This window comes from Schistocerca nitens, chromosome 8, assembly GCF_023898315.1.
Source record: "Schistocerca nitens isolate TAMUIC-IGC-003100 chromosome 8, iqSchNite1.1, whole genome shotgun sequence".
NCBI classification, from domain to species: Eukaryota; Metazoa; Arthropoda; class Insecta; order Orthoptera; family Acrididae; genus Schistocerca; species Schistocerca nitens.
Window position 1 is genome coordinate 516,536,523 of NC_064621.1, and position 19,569 is coordinate 516,556,091.

Consider the following 19,569-nt stretch of genomic DNA (forward strand, 5'->3'; position numbering starts at 1 on the left):
CAGCGGTTGGTCATTTGGAGAAACATTGTATGATAGGCTGATACATATCTATAGAAACACTGAATACCATGTACGTGTTATTAAATGTGTATTCTACACTAACATTACAGAGCTATGTATTATTCCATTTCTCCTTCCTCCCAACTGTTGGGTTTTCCTGTGTTTCTCAGCTCCCTCTCCTTCTCAGCACTACCATGCCTTCTCTTTAACTTCTTTGTCTCTCTATTTTATGAAGTTGCAGTGCCAGCCATGAAAGTTCAATACAGTATTTACCTTTAATAATATGGCTCCCTATATCAGGAGACTTAATGTTTAATATCTTGCCAGATACTTACAGATGAAACTCAATACTTTTTCAAGTTCATTTACTCGTCAAATCTTTTCCAAATAATGACAACTACCAAAGCTTATAGAAAACTAACATGAAGTACATACCTGGAGATCCATAATCATATCGAGGTAATTTGCATACTTTAGGCATTGCATCCATCAGTGTCTTTGTGAATTGCAATAAATTTCCTTGTATTAAGCTCTTAACAATTTTAAGAAGCTCCTCCATTACTACAGCTATTCCTTGATATCCCAGCAAGGCACACATGGTACGAAAATGGTGTGGCCCAACAAATCCTGCAATCAAATTGTAAATTATAAAATTTTTTTCCCCCATTCTCAAGTTTATGATTACGAAGTGTTGCCTTCACATACCATTGTTATGTTGCATGATATGCGCACTTACATTAAGACTTGCCCCAAGCAAAGTAGACTATTCATTACTGAACTTTTCAACTAACAAAATAATACTTACAAAAAATGCACTATTGCATTTTGTGCCAATCTTAGTCACTCTACATAAACTGCTAACAAAACATTTTGCACCATACTCATGACTAGCACAGTTCATTATTTTTTGATCAGAATTATCTTTCTAAATGCTCTTTTGAAAAAAATGGATGTCTCTATGTACAGTGGAGTTATGTAATAGATGTAAGAGTAAACTTCCCCCCATCAGTTTAATTCAGCAGAGTCTCCAGTCACAAATGAGACACTGTGGCATGTATGCACTGCTCAGCCTGTCAATATGCTCTGAAGTGACATTTCAAGCTTAAGCTGGACACACACTAAGGCTCCATGGCGTAGGAAGTTACCTGTCGAATTGGCATTCACCTCAGTGATACAGTTCAAATATTCATCCACTATTTTGAGACATAAAAAACACTGAAGGTTTGCCTCAAAATGATTATCCACAGTCATAAACACTGCCTGATAACTCACAAACACCACCTTATAATGACTTCATACAAATTAGATCATAGATACCCTGAGTAGAATGCAATAAAATTGTCAGTGTCTTTTAGGTGGCAAATGAGAGATTGTTTTGATAGAAACAGTACGCAACAGTCTCCAATGATAACTATTGGCTTCCAAGCATCGATCCAATTAGATGCAGTCATAAATGACACCTGCCATATAATAACAGGTTTTGTGAAAATTTGTATGACATAGCACACACTTCAGCTCCAATAGTGAGAAGAGCAGGTCACGAATATAGTGAGAAATTCAAGCAGATCTCTAATAAAATGTATGTTATACGTGGAGCAGATGACACATAAGGTGACTAAAAGCAAGAATTCTTGTGTTATACCCTAGCATAGAACCTCCAAGCTGATACCCATTCCAAGAGGATGGAGCCTACAGGCTTCTTTGGAAGCCTTGAGAATGTCCAGTCAATTACAGGTAGGTATGGTGCTAGCGGCAATCATCTTAGCAAGACTGGACCGGAATAATACAGACGAGATACTTTGTGATTATGGTCTGGCCCAACATGTGCAGCCTTTCTGGAAAGCCCAGCTTCTCTGTCCCATTGTACTTCTGAGTATCTATGGAGGCAAATACATGTGTCACCACTCTCCTCAAAAACTGAACAGTTCATGACTTCCACACACAAAAAAGACATAAAAGAAAGGGCGATTAGATTTAATGAATGACAAGTTCACTGGAGATGGAATGCTAGCTTTGATTGGGGAAGGAGAATGACAGTGTCCTTTTTCTTAAGGAACTGTTTGCCTTAAGATATTTAGAGAAACCACAATAATGTAAATCATGAATGTTGAATGTAGATTTGACACAGGATTCCCCTAAATGAAGTCCAGCATCTTAACAACTGTGATATCTCACTCAGTCTTGGAAAACAGGAATGTGGCAGTGGTAGACTGAAGCTGTAAAATAGGCGAAAGGCATACTAATCATACTTTTGCCAGTTACCCATGTCTGGCAGTCTGCTGGTGTCCTTTATGTAAAATTATAAATGTGTCAACGAGAACAAATAACATCTACTGTCCTTAATATTTCTTTATAAAGCTGTTAATTACACTTAGACTGAGACACAGTATCTCCAACTGCAGATGGTAGAGAGGTTAAAACTCGTTAACTTTAATATAGTGTCAATGTTTTAAAAGAGAAGACAATTAATTGCAGTAGAGGGTGTTTAACTGTGCTGATTGATTGCATCCCTTATGAAATACTGATTGAGAAACTCAATTTTATGGAGTACAAACTACAGCACTAAAAATAATTGCTTCATACTTAAGGCACAGAAAACAATATATTTCTGTTAGAAACAGACATTATCTAATGATAATGGTAAAGACAGGGGTACCACAGGGATCAGTGCTTGGACCATTCTTTTTCGTAATGGCCATCAATGATTTTCCACGACAAGTTCCTCAATCTGTGGTCTGCTATGCAGATGACACAACAATAATTGCCACTCACCAGAACACATCAGCATTACAACAAATGCACTGGAATCACTAAATGCTGCAGTAAACTACTGCCTCTAACAGACTACTGTATAATCCTGACGAGACCTAGAATCTTTTTTTAGGACTATTTAATCATATAGAAGCTAGAACAGTTAAAACTTTTAGGATTCCATATTGACTCCAAATTGAGCTGGGTAGAATACCTCAGTCACACCAGTCACATTTGCAAATGAGTATCAGATGTAACACACCTAATGCAGAAACTGAGAGATTTAGTTACTCCCAACTATCTAACAATGAAAACAATCAACCCTGCAGAGTTTCTCAGAACTCCGCAGATGGGAACTAGCACTACAACATGTCCTTGGTTCTCGCCACCCACCTGGCCTTAATTTACGTTAATTTCTTCAGTCTCCGCATTTCTTCACAGTAACTACTCTTTTCTTTACTCCGTTTTAGTTTTCTACACCTTTCATTGCCTTACCTGTCTATTTTTCACTGGCCCCCCTCCCATCTCTGTTACGTACAATGCACTTAGCTTTTCACTCTTATTGACTCAGGCATTATGTTTAAGCATTAATCTCTGTCTTGCTTATTACCCAGTCTTTCACCTTTAAGCTCTCAAGTTTTCAAATTTCGTCCAATGCAGTCCCCAACAATCAGTCTTTCCTTTTCATCCCGTACAATAAGTTGCCCCTGACCTGCAGTCCTGGGTGACTTTCCCGAAATCTACCCCCTTTCCTAAACCTCTCCAGACCTTTTCCCCGCCAGCCGCTGGTGGCCGAGCGGTTCTGGCGCTACAGTCTGGAACCGCGCGACCACTACGGTCGCAGGTTCGATTCCTGCCTCGGGCATGGATGTGTGTGTTGTCCTTAGGTTAGTTAGGTTTAAGTAGTTCTAAGTTCTAGGGGACTTATGACCTCAGCAGTTGAGTCCCATAGTGCTCAGAGCCATTTGAACCATTTTAGACCTTTTCCCTTCACTCTTCTTCCTTTCCCTTCAACCCTTCTGCCTGAAGAAGGAGCCACTGGCTTCCGAAACCTGCCTAATTATAACCCTCTTTTATGCATGTGTTCTTCCGCCACTTGGTGAGTAGATTTTTTACTTCTTACGGACTGCTAGTGTGGGGCCACTCTTCACATATAGCTGATATATTGAAGATACAAAACAATGTTGTAAGAGAAATGTATAGGGCTAGACCAAGAGATCACTGTTGACCTCTGTGTAGAAAACTCAATATACTTAAAATTGTAAATCTGTGTATACCGGGTGATCAAAAGGTCAGTATAAATTTTAAAACTGAATAAATCAAGGAATAATATAGATAGAGAGGTACAAATTGACACACATTATTGGAATGACATGGGGTTTTATTAGAACCAAAAAAATACAAAAGTTCAAAAAATGTCCAACAGATGGCGCTTCATCTGATCAGAATAGCAATAATTAGCATAACAAAGTAAGACAAAGCAAAGATGATGTTCTTTACAGGAAATGCTCAATATATCCACCATCATTCCTCAACAATAGCTGTAGTCGAGGAATAAAGTTGTGAACAGCACTGTAAAGCATGTCCGGAGTTATGGTGAGGCATTGGCGGCGGAAGTTGTCTTTCAGCATCCCTAGAGATGTCGGTCGATCACGATACACTTGCGACTTCAGGTAACCCCAAAGCCAAAAATTGCACGGACTGAGGTCTGGGGACCTGGGAGGACAAGCATGACGAAAGTGGCCGCTGAGCACATGATCATCACCAAATGATGCGCGCAAGAGATCTTTCACGTGTCTAGCAATACTTTGTTGTTCTAATAAAACCCCATGTCATTCCAAGCATGTGTGTCAATTTTTACCTCTCTATCTACATTATTCCATGGTTTATTAAGTTTTCAAATTTGTACTGACTTTTTGATCACCCGGTATATGTCTCATCACTACACATTATGACATATATCAAAGAATTTCATGTAAGAGAAGATATTACCAGCACAACACCAGAGGAAAAACGGAAATTGATATTCCGTGACACAGCCTAGTAAAAATAGCCCACTCATCCACAGTCAGCTCCCTAATAATTTTTAACAAATTACTACCTTCAGCATGGCCCATGCCTTCTAAACTATTTCAAAGAAAACTGTACAGCTGGCTGGCTTACAATCCATTTTATAATGTAACAGAATTTTTTGATGAAAAAAAATTTGAACATGTTATAAATGATTGTAATTGTGTATATAATTAAGTGTATATATCTGTGACTGAGCATGTAATAAAATATATGAAACACATGTTAAAACTTTGAATGTATGGTAATTATGTATAGAACTAAACACATCAGTATCATGTATAAGTCATAAAGCCTATTCCATTATGTTAATGAACAGGAAATAAAGATGAATAAAGAATAAAACAAAACAACTTGCATTCTGTCTTAACTTCTGCTCTATAAGTCAGTTTCCTGGTTGATCACGTTTGTGTAACAGTGTGTTAGCAGTATAGGCCCCAAGGCTTAAATCTGTTTAATTTTGCAATCATATTCTGTAAGGATTCTTTAGTTAGGAATGAGAGCTGAAGCTTCTTTGTTGACTGCATTGCTTCACTATAAAACAGATAACTACCACAGGCAACAAATCATCATTAATGTAGCAACCATTCCACCTTTTTATTTACCTGCTATTTTCAAGGTTCTTCTCCAATACCATTCTCACTGACAGTCCTGCCCCCCTCCCCCCTCTCCACACACACACACAAGCAATACCAGACACCTGCTTACAATTATGTGAATACGGACAAGTAGACAATTAATAATAAAAATACTCTCACTTCATTCTAGAACAAAACAATCTATTTCTCACCTGAGTACTGTCCAAATATAGTGCTATATGCCAAGTTGAGCTGTTTACTACCCCATAGATAATGGTGACCCATTTGTGGTGGTTTGTCCCTGTGCACTGGCTGTGTAAATACCAAACCTTTGCATTTCACAAACCTAAAAATTGGGATTATGTATTACAATTTCAAAATTGCAAGTGAATGGCTTGAAAGGACCCATAAAATGCACCTATGTTTCCTACCTGTTCGTGGCTGCATTGTAGCAATAATTTGGAAGAAAATCATAATTTAGTTCCCAAAATACATGGAGAGTAATTCGCCCATATGGAGCCAAAACATTATGATTTGCTTCACGATACATTGCATCATATTCATCAAGTGCTAAGTATTTTGACAACAACTTGTGACATAATCTATTTACTTGCAGTAAACCATCCAACTCCTGAAATGTATAAATTTACACTTAGAATTAGATGCAAAAAGTCTGCAAAACATTTATTATATTTGAAACAAATAAAAAATCATGATAGATTACTAAGCATTCATTCAGAGTTATTGTTTGTCATTGCAAAATGAGATTAATGGTTGATGAACTGTTGGAAGACTTGAAATTTCTTAAATTAAGGAGGCTCTGGTTACAGAAAGTAAAAACTGAAAACTTCATGATACGCATTTAGTGATGGTAATACTACAGACTTATCATCAGTTGGATACAAGCAATAACAACATTCTCAGTACTAACGTATGTCGTAATGCTGCTGTTGAGTCTGCAACATGTTAATTAATCATAGCACAAACCACAAAAACAATACAGAATATTTTACTTCAATACTAAACTTGCCAACATTAATAGCAGATGTTCAGATAATGCAATTAAGAAGAGAAGGACAAGGACAACATTTTCTTATAGCTGCAATGCAAAACACTGTTCCTCTATTCAAACCTTCGGTGCAACAGTCCTCATGAATACTTGTGCGAGATAATAGCAAAAGAGAATGCAGAGATTGTGAATAGTTGGTTGGTTAAGCTAATACATTATGGTATAGTGAGTAGCTATGGCTCATTCAAGATGGAATTCCTGTTATAGATTGTACAATGGCTAGACCTTTATTATGATGAAGTCAGTTAAGAACTACCTATACTTGAGCGAAGTCCCATCAATATCTGTTAGCCAAGTAAATGGGAAATGAAAATCAGAAAGATCAATGAGCTTGTTTCTTCAAAATAAGCGGGAAACTACAGAAATTATATGCACTATTTGTGATCCTTGACTCTTGCATTAACTGTATTTCAGAGCACCACTTATATACAAGTGAAATACTAAAGCTCCCCTTAAAGCAGTGATCATACCTGATTTCTGTGTAAGGAGTTCTCTGTGGACAGGACAGTCGCCATTTATGACAACTGTAACAATTTGTTGAAAAGTAATTATACTGTACTGAGCGTGTATTTTAGGGCTTTGAAGGAGAGATTTCTCTCTCCAGATTTGACACAGTTTTATTTCCAGTCCATAAGAAAGACATTAAATTAATTCAGACAGAGTTGTTCCACATCAGAGTAAATGCAAACAGTGACAGTTCTAGATAATGCCATCATAGATTGTTCTACGGTGGAGGGGCACACTGAGGAAAATTAGTGTTGCCCTGTCAGATCACAATATACAAAATTAACAGTGAAAGGAATTAATGTAGAATTATAGCTCAAGGTAATAAACAAAATATTGGTACCATTTATCACATACAGCAGAAAATTCTTTGTTATTACACAAGCCAAAGATTTTTACATCAGTTTTCTTAAAGAGAGAAGGTAATTTCATATCAATATTCTTAAAAACTAATGCCACTATTGCCTAAGTCAGAAAATTCGATTATATGGTAAAATGGGTGTTTCAGTAGCCAACTACAATCTAAATTTTGGCGTTGCCAAAGGGCATGGACAGAGTAGGTGGTGGTAGTTCATTTACTAATAATGTTCTTAAAAATATATTTTATTTTCTGTGTGCTACCTGTCCTTAAAGGTTTGTGTCTTGTGATGCATAACTTTCCTTTGCACCTGGTGTTGCATTGGTGTGTGTCTATTCTGGTACCACACAGGTTTACATTGATCTTTACATATAAATTAGAGCAACATACTCAGAAAGATTTAGGGCTTAAGTGTGGTGTATGTTACAATGAAAGTACAGTGATCCATATGTTAAAAATTTGTAGTACCAGTATTTGTATAAGTCTCTTGACTGCAAGAGGTTTTTATGTATTTTTTTATTTGATTACTATATTAGATCAATAATGGTGATCTTCAGATCAATCTGGGTTAATAAAACAAAACATCATATTGTATGAGCCATTCTCCAAAGCATAAATGTGGCACCAATAAGCAACCAGTTTTGATAACCAATGGAGTAGGAGAAATGGAAGCTGTTTAATAATATGAAAGACAGACACATCCTAGTTATAGAATGTTGCTACAGCCAATGTTTCAAAATGCTGCAGAATGTTATTTCCCAGGCCGAAGCAATGTATTATGGGGAAAAAAGGCAGCACTCAAAACGAAAATAAAATTATTCAGTTAAAGAAATAATGTATGAGGTCAGTCCCAACATATTACATCTCTTCTACAGAAGAATGAAACTATTAGAGGTCTGCCAGATTTGTGCAAGATATTTAACAACTTCTACGGTTTTAAGGTTAAATCAAAATTTTACTGGTTCTGGTAAGTGTGCAGAACTTTAAAAAGCTGGTGCTCCAAGACAATTATGTCATAAACAATAACAAGAAACAAGAAAGGAGAGTACTCAATTAATTAATAAATCACTAGAGGGTAGACAGTAACTATGATGAAATAATTGAAGTAGAGTTATAGAGACAAGATAACAATGCATAGCCCTGTACTCCTGTCAATTGAGCAATATGTCTCTCAGGTACAGTTAGTTTTTAGATACATTCAAATACTCATAAGTAAAATTGCCTCACACAAATCGAGAAAATAATAATGTAGACAATTATAGGACAATTTACTTGCTACTAGCATCTTCAAAGGCAATACATGAGAAAGTAGTACCACATCTTAAAGTTGGCAGATATGTAACTCAGACTCAAAGAAGCATTAACAGAAAATTAAATTTACTCGTTTGCACAAGAGGCACTTTCAGATTTAAATGGTAAGTTGAGGACAATGGGTAACATCTCTATATAACAAAAATGTTCAATTGTGGGATCATTTTATACTTCTCGATCTTTATGGAATTTGGCAAAATCTAGCAAACAGGAGACGAAAGTTTTTCCTCCAGTGCAAAGAACAGCGACAAAATTAAATGTGACTGGGATGCTGTAAAGTGGGAGGTGACACACGGTTCTATTCTGGGTCCACCACTTTTTTTACTACACATTTGTCACTAAATATTACAAATGATAAAATTGTTTCAGATATTACAAATGCTATAAAGATGTGGTATGCATATAAGAGTGAGGCAATAAGCTAGTAGGTAACAGAAGCTTGTGGCATATAGAGAGAAGGTTGTTGTGTAATCATACGCTTTCCTGGCAGATCAACAGTTTATCTTGGTGTCCAAAACATTTACGTAACATGATATATTGACAATGTACCCAGCCATCATACTCAGATGATACCAGTGCAATGAGTATCTCCACTACATCGAACGTCTTTTATAACACCCCTCCCATTCCCTCACTACACAGTTGCTCACACATCGTGTGGACTGGCGATTGGATGCAATTTCTTAATGCTGGGCACTAACTCTGGTCCCTCAGTGCTTCTGCTGACCTGTCAAGTGTGAGAACTGGTCTCACTCAAGGTTGTGACTTCAGTTGGCTGACAGTTGGGTCCATGCTTTACTGAGAACTGAAGTTGTTTTGGAATTGTGTTCTCATGGAGGCTCTTGAAATATAAGTGGCTGAGGTTTAACCAATCAGGACAGAGACCCCTCAGTAAAGTGTGGAACTCAGCACTCAGCCAACTGAAGTCACAACATTGGCCACGAGTGACTTCCACGTCCAATGGGGGTGGCAGATAACTTCTTTCCACCACTCCACCCACTGTGGTATGTGTCTGGGTAATGAGGAGAAGGGGTGGGGAGCGATAAGAGTATGATGGGGGTGCAATGTAGTGAAGACACTCATTCTACAGGCATCGCCTGAAGATGGTGATAAAGTATGCTGACAAAATACTCTGTTACATAAATGGCTGACCTGGCTTGGCACCCCAAAGCAACACAAAGAGAAAATTATTGTTGAACAGCAACAAAACACTGTACACAATGTGCGATCTGTAATTCTCACAATGTGAAATGTTACAGTCAAAGGATAATCAAATAATCATAAATCTGAAGTTTAGCTTCAGGGTCTTGTACAAAACTGAATGCTGCTATCTTAACTACAAGAATAATAACTGACACACAAATGCAAAAACTTGTTTCACTCTATTATTTCCTACGGCATTTTGTTTTAGAGAAATTATGTGCATTCACAAAAACATGTTAGTTCACAAATTTAGGGAACCCTGTTGGAAAAGCATTTCGGAATTATGGAGCCTTGTAATCCCTGTACATAATTCTCACTTAGGAACTCAAAATTTGGGTATAACATCCCATCAGCAATGAGGTCACATGAGAGAGAGAGAATATGCTCAGGTAGGACAAGGATGGGAAAGGAAATTGGTTAGAACCGACCTGGTATTTACTGTAAATGTTTTAGGAAAATCCTAAATGTGGGTGGTCAAACAGAGGGCTGAAAGCGCCACTCCTTCTGGAAGCAAATTGGATGTGTTAATCACTGTGCCATTTTGCTTGGTTCCCTCTTAGGATTAGTAGTTAATATGTTCTCATTCAGAAGGAATTACAACATTCACTCAAACAAGACTCAACAGAAAACAATTTGCAATTGGAACCATTTCTCTGACCATTATACAGAAAAGTGTGTACAACCTGCAGGGTCAATTGTCAAAAGACATGAAACAAATCTGAAACACCCTTTATTGTCTACAGCAACGGCCTTAGTCGCAGTGGATACACCCGTGAGATCACCGAAGTTAAGGGCTTTTGGGCATTGTCGGCACTTGGATGGGTGACCATCCAGGCTGCCATGTGCTGATACCATTTTTCGGGGTGCACTCAGCCTCGTGATGCCAATTGAGGAGCTACTCGACCGAATAGTAGCGGCTTCGGTCAAGAATACCATCATAACGACCGGGAGAGCGGTGTGCTGACCTCACGCCCCTCCTATCCGCATCCTCCATGAGGATGACACGGCGGTCGGATGGTTCCGGTTGGCCATTTGTGGCCTGAAGACTGAGAGCTTATTGTCTACAGGAGTTTATTGCAATAGCTTAAAGCCTTTCACTGTGATATGTTATTTATTTGCACATAATATCATAAATCTTTTGTTTTATTGTTCTTTAACTTATTTCTAATTTTAAGATTTGTAATCAGTGTTTTGAGAAGTACACAATGAACTGTTCTATTAATGATTACATTTCGTTCATATGGTCACAAGGAACCTGGGAAGAAATAATACATAATGATAGATAAACATACAAGTAGTGCATAAAATCATACAAGCAGTTGATGAGATTTTGTATTAAGGCAGCTGACAACAATGACTGGATGGGCAACAAAGTCAATAAACAGAAAGGTAGAAATCACCTGGGATGGTTTTAGTAAGCTATACAGTGTCATCAAAATTTAATTTGCAGTCTGTCTGAAAAGGAAAGTTTATAATCTGTGTATATTACCATTTTCATATTACGGCAGAGAGACATAGAACATTAATGTGAAAAGCATTCAAAACCTGAAATTCCTCAAGCAATGGAGAGTTTTATGCTGAGAATTACTAGGAGATGCAGGAAAACGTAAATTAGATAAAGTGAACTGGAAGATGTCATTAAGACTGCAATGAAAATGACATGTAACTTCCAAGAGATAAGATCAAATCAATTAAATAAAATGTTCAGCGCGATGGGGATGTGTAAAGCTTAAGACTTTAAAGCAAGGAAAGTTTAGAGGAAGCTTTTATTCAGATGGTGATGATGATGATAACCATTATAAATTATTTGCAAACTATTCAACAAGAATAATGTTTAGCATTTCTTGGCACAAACTCGTACAGCATCAAGGAACGTACATGTACTCACCACTACTCCTGTAATATCGCCTGCTTCAAATTTACTAATAGCAAGATCAAGTGATTTTTGCATATCTGCATTTATCCTTTGTGTTATAAGCTTATTAAGATCAATGGAGCGGCCCAATAGTTGCACATGTCTCTGCTTTAAGAGTGTCTCATAACGATTAGCACGAGGGTATGGCAAGAGATATGTGCCTTGGGCAACACATTCAACACGGAACCTCTTATCCAACAATATGCTGAAAATTAGAACAAAAACAATGAGCTGTTGCACACTGCTTGTAGGTGCATAACTTTATATACAGGGTGTTGACTTTAACTGAAGACATTGAAATATCTTAAAAACTACATATCCGATCAAAAAAAGTTATAATTCCAATTTGTCTCGGAGGGGGACATCCAACAGTACCACACTTGAGAATCCACCCCACCCTGAGTGTGGGTGGTGAGTGCAACTTTGAAATACTCAATTGAAACCTCTGTTTTTTTTTATTGCTGATTACAATTCTACAGCAAAATCTGCATATGTTTTGACTGAATTTTTTGTTTTTGTTTTGCCACAGATGGCACTGTAATGAGAGGAACAGAAATGGGTACACAATCGTAATTTACAACATGCTACTCAATGGCCCTTGAATATCCAATGGCATGTAGGACCCCAACTCCATGCTGCAACGGTAGGACAGGCCAGTATTTCATAACTTCTACTTGGAAACCCCACTTGTTGTCTTCCTCCAACGTATCATCATTTCGAACAGGGGACTACTCGATGTGCCACTGTGGCCAGGTAGCGAACTACGCGTATCATAACAAGCAGTACACTGCAACTGGACCTCGCATATTGTGCAGATGTTGAACAGGTAGCGGCTCTAAACATTATAATACTTGTGCAGTGTTTATTGCCTGCACACCTACCTATCATTTGGAAAACAGACATGAAAGTAGACGATGAATGTTGCAAACACAAAAGAAAAAATTGAAATGATACTGATTTATGGAGAATGTAGGAGAAATGTTGAGGGTGCTGTTGCCTTGTACGCTGAGTGTTTTCCTCGGAAAGCTCACTCTCACTCATTTTGCCTTTATGTCTCATGGCAGCATACACACCAGCAAAAAGAAACAAAGTAAATGTGTTACAAGAAAATCTAATGAAATAGCTGTACCAGTGGCGGTGCACCACAACCCACAGATAAGCGTCTAGCAATGACACTGCGATTCCAGTAAGTCTGTAGGTAGTATTATCACAATACTGCATTGTCATAAGTATCATCCTTACCAAGTGTCACTGCATCATGAACTTCATGGTGCCAATTTCCTCAACCACCTAGTGTTTTGTGAATGGGCACATCAACAAATCCAAACAACTCCCATGCTATCTGCCAAGGAACTATTTTCCAATGAGTCTACATTCACAAAACATGGTAGCGTTAACTGGCATAACATGCATTACTGGAGTTAAGACAATCCCCACTTGTAACAACAAGCTGGCCATCAACGTTGCTCAGTTAATGTATGGTGTGGCACCAGGGGAGCAAACTCACTGGTCCGTATTTTATCAATGGCACACTGAATGGACACAAATATAGATGTTTGTAGAACAGGAACTACTGATACTACTGCAGAACGTTGTCCTGGACATTCCACAACATATGTAACTTCAGCATGATGGCTGCCCAGCAATTTTACACAATTGAAGCATGAGAGGTATTAGACTGCATTTACATGGGCTGGTGGATCGGCAGAGATCGTCCTATTAACTGAATCTGATGTTGTCAGATATCTTTCTGTGAGGTTATTTAAAAGATAACGTACGCCAACAGGCCAAGAAGACATGGTCATCAGCATCAGAAACGTCTGTGCTAACATTCCCACAGATATACTTCTGTCCTGCATACGGTCATTTGAAAGGCAGATCACCAACGGTATTGAAGTTGGCAGTACTACATTTGAACATATACTCAAACTGGAAAGGTAAAGCAGCGTTTGCCTCGAGCCACGGCCACAGTAGTGCATCAAGTCGTTCCCTGTTCAATATATTGGAGGAATACAATGTTGCAAATGGAGTTCCCAATTAGAAGATATGAAATACTGGCCTGTCCAATCCATGCAGCATGGAGGTGGTGTCCCACATACCATTGGATACTCAAGGGCCATTGAGTAGCATGTCATAAATCATGATTTTATAGCCATTTACACTCCTCCGATTACAGTGCCATCTATGTTGAAACGAAGAAAATGTTTTAGAGAAAACATATGTCAATTTGCCATAGACTTTTAGTCTGCAATAAAAAATGGAGGTTCCCACTGAAGATTTCAAAGTTGTCCTATGCCACTCGTGTAGGGAGAAGGGGGAGGAGAGGGGGCTGAGTGTGGCATCACTGAATGTCTCCCTCCAAGACAAACAAACTGGAATTATAACTTTTTTGATCCAATGTGTAGTTTGAGATATTTCACTGTCTTTAGTTAAAATGAACACACTGTATATTATAAATAGCATATTGACGCACCTTGCTGCAAGCTGCTTATAGTGAGCAAAAATCTGTTCACTCAGTTTATAAACAAACTGATCAAAACACAGATTCACTTCTGCTTCTACCTCATCATAGAGGAACTGCTTACGAAATACTGTCAGTGCATAAACAGCACTATCATTATACAGATCCAATGGGTACAGAACATACCTGAAACAACAACAAAATTACTAGATTCCTAAACTGAACTTGAATGTGAAATGCAACATCAAGTATAAAAGCATTATCACGTGAAGAAACACAAATACAGAATAAAAGTAAATCCACCTACCTATTAATTAAACATGAATACACAACACAGGAAGTGTGGTAGCAAAAAAATTACTGTTTTACACAGAGCACCTGCAGCATTGAAAATGCAGTCAATAAAAACATTGTATTTATGAAAATATCAATTTATCACACCAACTGAAGATGGGAGGAAACACAATGCACCTTACCATAAGTAAAGCTATATGAGAAGTGGCTAGTTGCTGTAGTCCTTCAGGTAATTTGATCCGCAGTCACGACCTCAACCACCATTAACACGGATAAATTAAAACTCTGCCATCCGCACATCTCGTACAAATTTATTCGCTTGGTGCCGGCAGCGTTAATTCAGATTACTTGGCTTGTTGTCAGCTGCTTGTCACCTTTCCATTGATGACAAGCTTCATACATATTGACTTTTGCGCACTTTAATTTTCCGGAAATCCTCTATTTTGCCGTATCGTTCCACAAACTCGAACTTTCTTTTCAAGTAACTTCTCTGCAAGTTCTACATTGTTATAATAACTGCCCATGCAGAGGTGATGCCACTTTCCATCGGAAGGCGTCAATAGTTCTATCACTGTTTTTGCTAAAGGATGTCCAGTGCCGGAATATATCTTAAATGAGAAAATGTATCCTGTACTCGAATCACACAGCATCCGAATAAGTATGCCATATTTCGTAATTTTCAACGGATTGTAAACTTTAAAATTTAACCGTCCATGCCATGGTATCATTCCTTCATCAATTGAGATGTTTTAACTTAGATTAAACATTTCTTTAAACTTTTTGGAAAAATAATCAATTACAAATTGCTTTTCAAAGCCTGTTGGCATAAACGGTTTATTGTTGTTGTTGGAAGAATGTAAAAATGATAATACTTGTCTGTGTTGGTTGCAGGACATCGTTTTGCAAAATATCGTTGTGTCTATCAATGGATTCGTTGACCAATACTTGCTTTTTTTACAATTCCCATAAGGATAGCAAGACCAAACCATTTTCTAAGTTTGGGCTTCCTAATGTCAACAAATTTGGCATTTTTTAAATCCAGTTTCCTTCTACTGCAATTTTGACTGTAGTACTTGTTGGTTTCATTGCTAATATATTCAAACAGATCGTTCCCAATACATAATTCTACGATATCCTCAACGCTCTGTGAATCTTTGGGAAATATGTTTGGACCCAGAGATCCTTCAAATTTATTATTGGTCCTTGTAAATCAAAGTCTGATCACTGTGCACTGTCTTCTTCGTTTGATTCAGCTGAATCAGTGGGAACCGTAGAGCTCGCCAAATTCTTCTTGGACATATTTCACTATCTTCCGAAGATTCTGCTTCACTTTCATTTTTTTGATATCCAATGTCTTATTCCCAATCAGCCAAGTCGTCTGGAATGTCACACAATACATCTGCACATTCATCGTAGATAATCCTATTGTCTCTTTCGTCTGCCACGATGAAACGGCACAAGTACTTATAAAAACAAAAACTTGTTGACATGTGTATAACGTATTGTTACCTAAACAAACCACAAACAGAATGCAAAAGATACTAAAGTGCTGTCGTCGGCCACTGCACAATACTACGCTCACGACACCACTGTGGTGTCGCCGGCCACTGAGCAACACTATGCAGACAACGCCAGTGTGGTGTTGCCAGCTGTTGACCGCTATTTCGGGCACGACACCACTGTGCTGTCATGACGGCAGAGAGTTAACAGGAACATTATAGTAGATGTAGCTGTTGCTGTGTCAGTCTTAAGCTCAAAGATTGGTTTAATGCAGCTCTCCATGCTAGTCTATACTGAGCAAGCCTCATCATCTTTGCATAACCACTGTAACCTACAGCCGTGTGAACCTGTTTACTATGGTCTCCCTCTCCAAACTCCCCCCCCCCTCCCCTTTTCACCTCCACCCAAAAATTCTACAATTCCTTCCATTACCACACTGCCAATTTTTTAATGCCACAAGAAGTGTTCTATCAATCAACCGCTGTTTCTAGTCAAGCTGCGCCATAGATTTCTTTTCACCTCAATTCAATTATCTCGTATTTCGCCCAGATAACATCAATTCTGCCACTGAAAATATCGAATCAATGAGGTTATGGGACTTGGGAATTCAGAATAATGGTGCACTGCTGATGTATATCATCCCATCACCTAGAGGTCAGAATACCTTATAAGCAATAGCCAAGAGCTCCGTGGGTGTATAATTTGCTGAGTGAAGTGTGTTGACTTCATCCTCATGATGTGCTACTCTCTACTGGAATGGATTACAGATTGCTGTACAGAATCTTAATTGCTGTCAGTACACTTTGCAAGGATTTGCAGATTTTCTGGAACCAAAAAAATGTGTACAGAAGGAGAAAGAGGATTCCAGCCACAGTTCAGGGACACACAACTCCAACTCAGCACTCACTGAGTGAAGGTGCACATGGACCCACAGTTTCTTAAACTTTGGCAGCAGCAGTTAATGCTGAAACAGCAAAACATCAACAGCAACAATGTCAACAGTAACAGTCCCACTTGAAACAGTGGCTGGCATTGCAAGCCAAGCTCAAGCAGCAACTCCTGCTTCGAGTAGCAGAGCCAGTATACCAGCCACTGCTATTTTCATCTTTTCAATCAGAAGCTGAGTAATGCTGCAGCTGTAACTGGCACTTCTCCCTGCACTTCCAGGCACTTAACATTTCTGATGCAGCATTCAAACATGCATGTCTTCTGTCAACTAATTCTAAATTGTTGAATTTGTTTTGCAAACTTAAAGCCATAGCAGACACACAAACTTCAGAATTTTCAAATATTTGTAAGTTATTTTCTTCGTATTATGAACAAAAGTCATACATTCTAATAAATTGTACACAGCTGAACTTCAACGTCTTTCCTACAAATGCCATTTGACATGTGCTAACTCTAGTTGCCACCAATTGTATGGAGATTCTTTTGTACGAGGTGTAACCATATGGTTTGCTACAGACCAAGACGTGTGTTCAGAAGCACTACAGTCGGGCAATCCAACACTACACAAGGTTCTTAAACTTGCTGCAGCTCATGAGACTTCACGTCGGGCACAATGCTTATTCAAGGAACAAGATGTGTCATATCAACAGCTCATTCTGTTCCAACATAAAATTGCAGAACTAGGACTCAGACCACTCAACTTCTAGTAGTGATAGCACCGTTCAAAGTTTATCCCATTTCCATCCATCCCAATCCCAGAACCAGGAATTGAATCACTTATTCCCTAGCAGAGAGAGTCAAATTAGACCCAAAAAAAAAAATAAAAAAATAAAAAAAATAAAAAATCACACTATCCCAGACATCTGGAAAAAAAAGCTTAAAATTGGCCAAAAAATGATGATGTCCAAATCAAAGTCCCCAAAAATTCACCCTGAGGAAATCTTCCATCTTGGAATTTTTGAGTTTCAAACATCGTAATTGGCCAAGGATCCGACTGGCTTCATTTCTGAGCCAAACTGTTTGTTTTGCCATCTATGTCAACCAAAAATAAAGATAAAAATACAAATGCTAAAATAATCAATTGTATTTCTTTAAAATGTTGTTTTAAATTTTAAAAAAGTCAGAAAGAGTTAATATTCCACATATTTTGGCAGAATATTTGTTTATGATGTTCTTTCATTAGAGTGCATCGTTCAAGCAGCAGATTAATTTGATGCAAAACTAAAACACCTTGTCATCTGAACAGTGCACTGCAATGCTTTGAAATGGAATCATGCGACTGGTTGTCAGAGCAGGACATTCAGATAGATTTGGCCCTTCACCTGTTCTACATCCAAGGCGTGATTCCAGTTTTCCACACTGCTTGAGACTTTAACAGTGCGAAATATTCTCACAATCATTTACAGCAAATATGCAGTTTGGAAACATCATGACTTCCTTGGAGTACCATCAATTCGTCAATGGAGGCTACTTCACTGTCCGACGATCTGAAAAGTTATGGTCAAGCACGTGGACAGACATGACTATAGAGCAAGTGTTGATGAGAAATATGAACATGGTGGGCGAGCTCATGCATGGACACTTGTCTGGAAACGTGTGTGCTCAATGACTGCACGTACACATGTAATCAATGTCATGAAATATTTCTGTGGAGTGTTCTCTGAAATCTCTGAGCAACATGTGGAGCTAGAAGTGTCTCACAAAAGTTCGGGATATGGCACATTTAAGGACGACACTGAGCTGGCTTCATTTACACAATCCTTTTTACGGCCCAAACAACCTTCTATTGACTGTGTCTGCTGTGATGGTAGCTAATGACAGTGTTTCCTGTGACGAAGCTCTTTCACTTGGTCTGCGTGCAATGAAACTGAGTATCAGCGATTCAATGATGTCTATTTACAGAGAAAAAATGGAAGTCACAACTCTTGCCTGTGTGTCTATAATGGTTAAGATCAAACACTGTCATCAAAATAAATCCAAATAAACTTCTTCATCGACAGCAGTGTGCTGTATGCAACACTGATGCCCTTGGAGAATTCCTGAAATATGAAATAACAGTAAGGATTTCTGCAGTGTTTAACACGCTGTTGATGCAGAAAGACATTAAGTCAACATTAAATGGCATCCTTGTAGAGCTGGCGCCACCCAAAAATGACTTTCCATCCAATGCAGAGATACTGAGTCGCGATAGGCACAATAAAAAGATTCACACACTCATAGCTTTCGGCCATTAAGGCCTTTGTCAGCAGGACACACGCACACGCGCACGCATGCAAACGCAACTTGCACACACGTCTGCAGTCTCAGAGAGCTGAAACTGAGTGTAGTTTCAGCTCTCTGAGACTGCAGACGTGTGTGCAAGTTGTGTTTGCATGAGAATGTGTGTGTGTGTGTGTGTGTGTGTGTGTGTGTGTGTGTGTGTGTGTGTGTGTGTGTACTGCTCACAAAGGCCTTAACAGCCGAAAGCTATGAGTGTGTGAATCTTTTTATTGTGCCTATCGCGACTCAACATCTCTGCTATATGGTGAGTAGCAACTTTCCTTCTCTGGTATTGTTACATTCCATCCTGGATTTTCCATTGTTTGATTTCCATCCAATGCAGTGTTT

General features: G+C 38.4%; 1 protein-coding gene across 3 annotated transcripts in view; it reads right to left on the reverse strand.

Annotated features, from left to right (window-relative positions):
* The window catches only part of LOC126198543 (cytoplasmic FMR1-interacting protein), a 150,989-nt gene that overhangs the window by 36,037 nt on the left and 95,383 nt on the right, over positions 1-19,569 (reverse strand). For all 3 annotated transcript variants that reach the window (XM_049934949.1, XM_049934950.1, XM_049934951.1), the window contains 5 exons: positions 14,233-14,406; positions 11,733-11,964; positions 5,831-6,030; positions 5,612-5,745; positions 436-627 (listed from right to left, as the gene is read on the reverse strand). In XM_049934949.1, the coding sequence (XP_049790906.1) occupies positions 436-627; positions 5,612-5,745; positions 5,831-6,030; positions 11,733-11,964; positions 14,233-14,406 (932 nt within the window). The remainder of the gene's footprint in view (positions 1-435; positions 628-5,611; positions 5,746-5,830; positions 6,031-11,732; positions 11,965-14,232; positions 14,407-19,569) is intronic.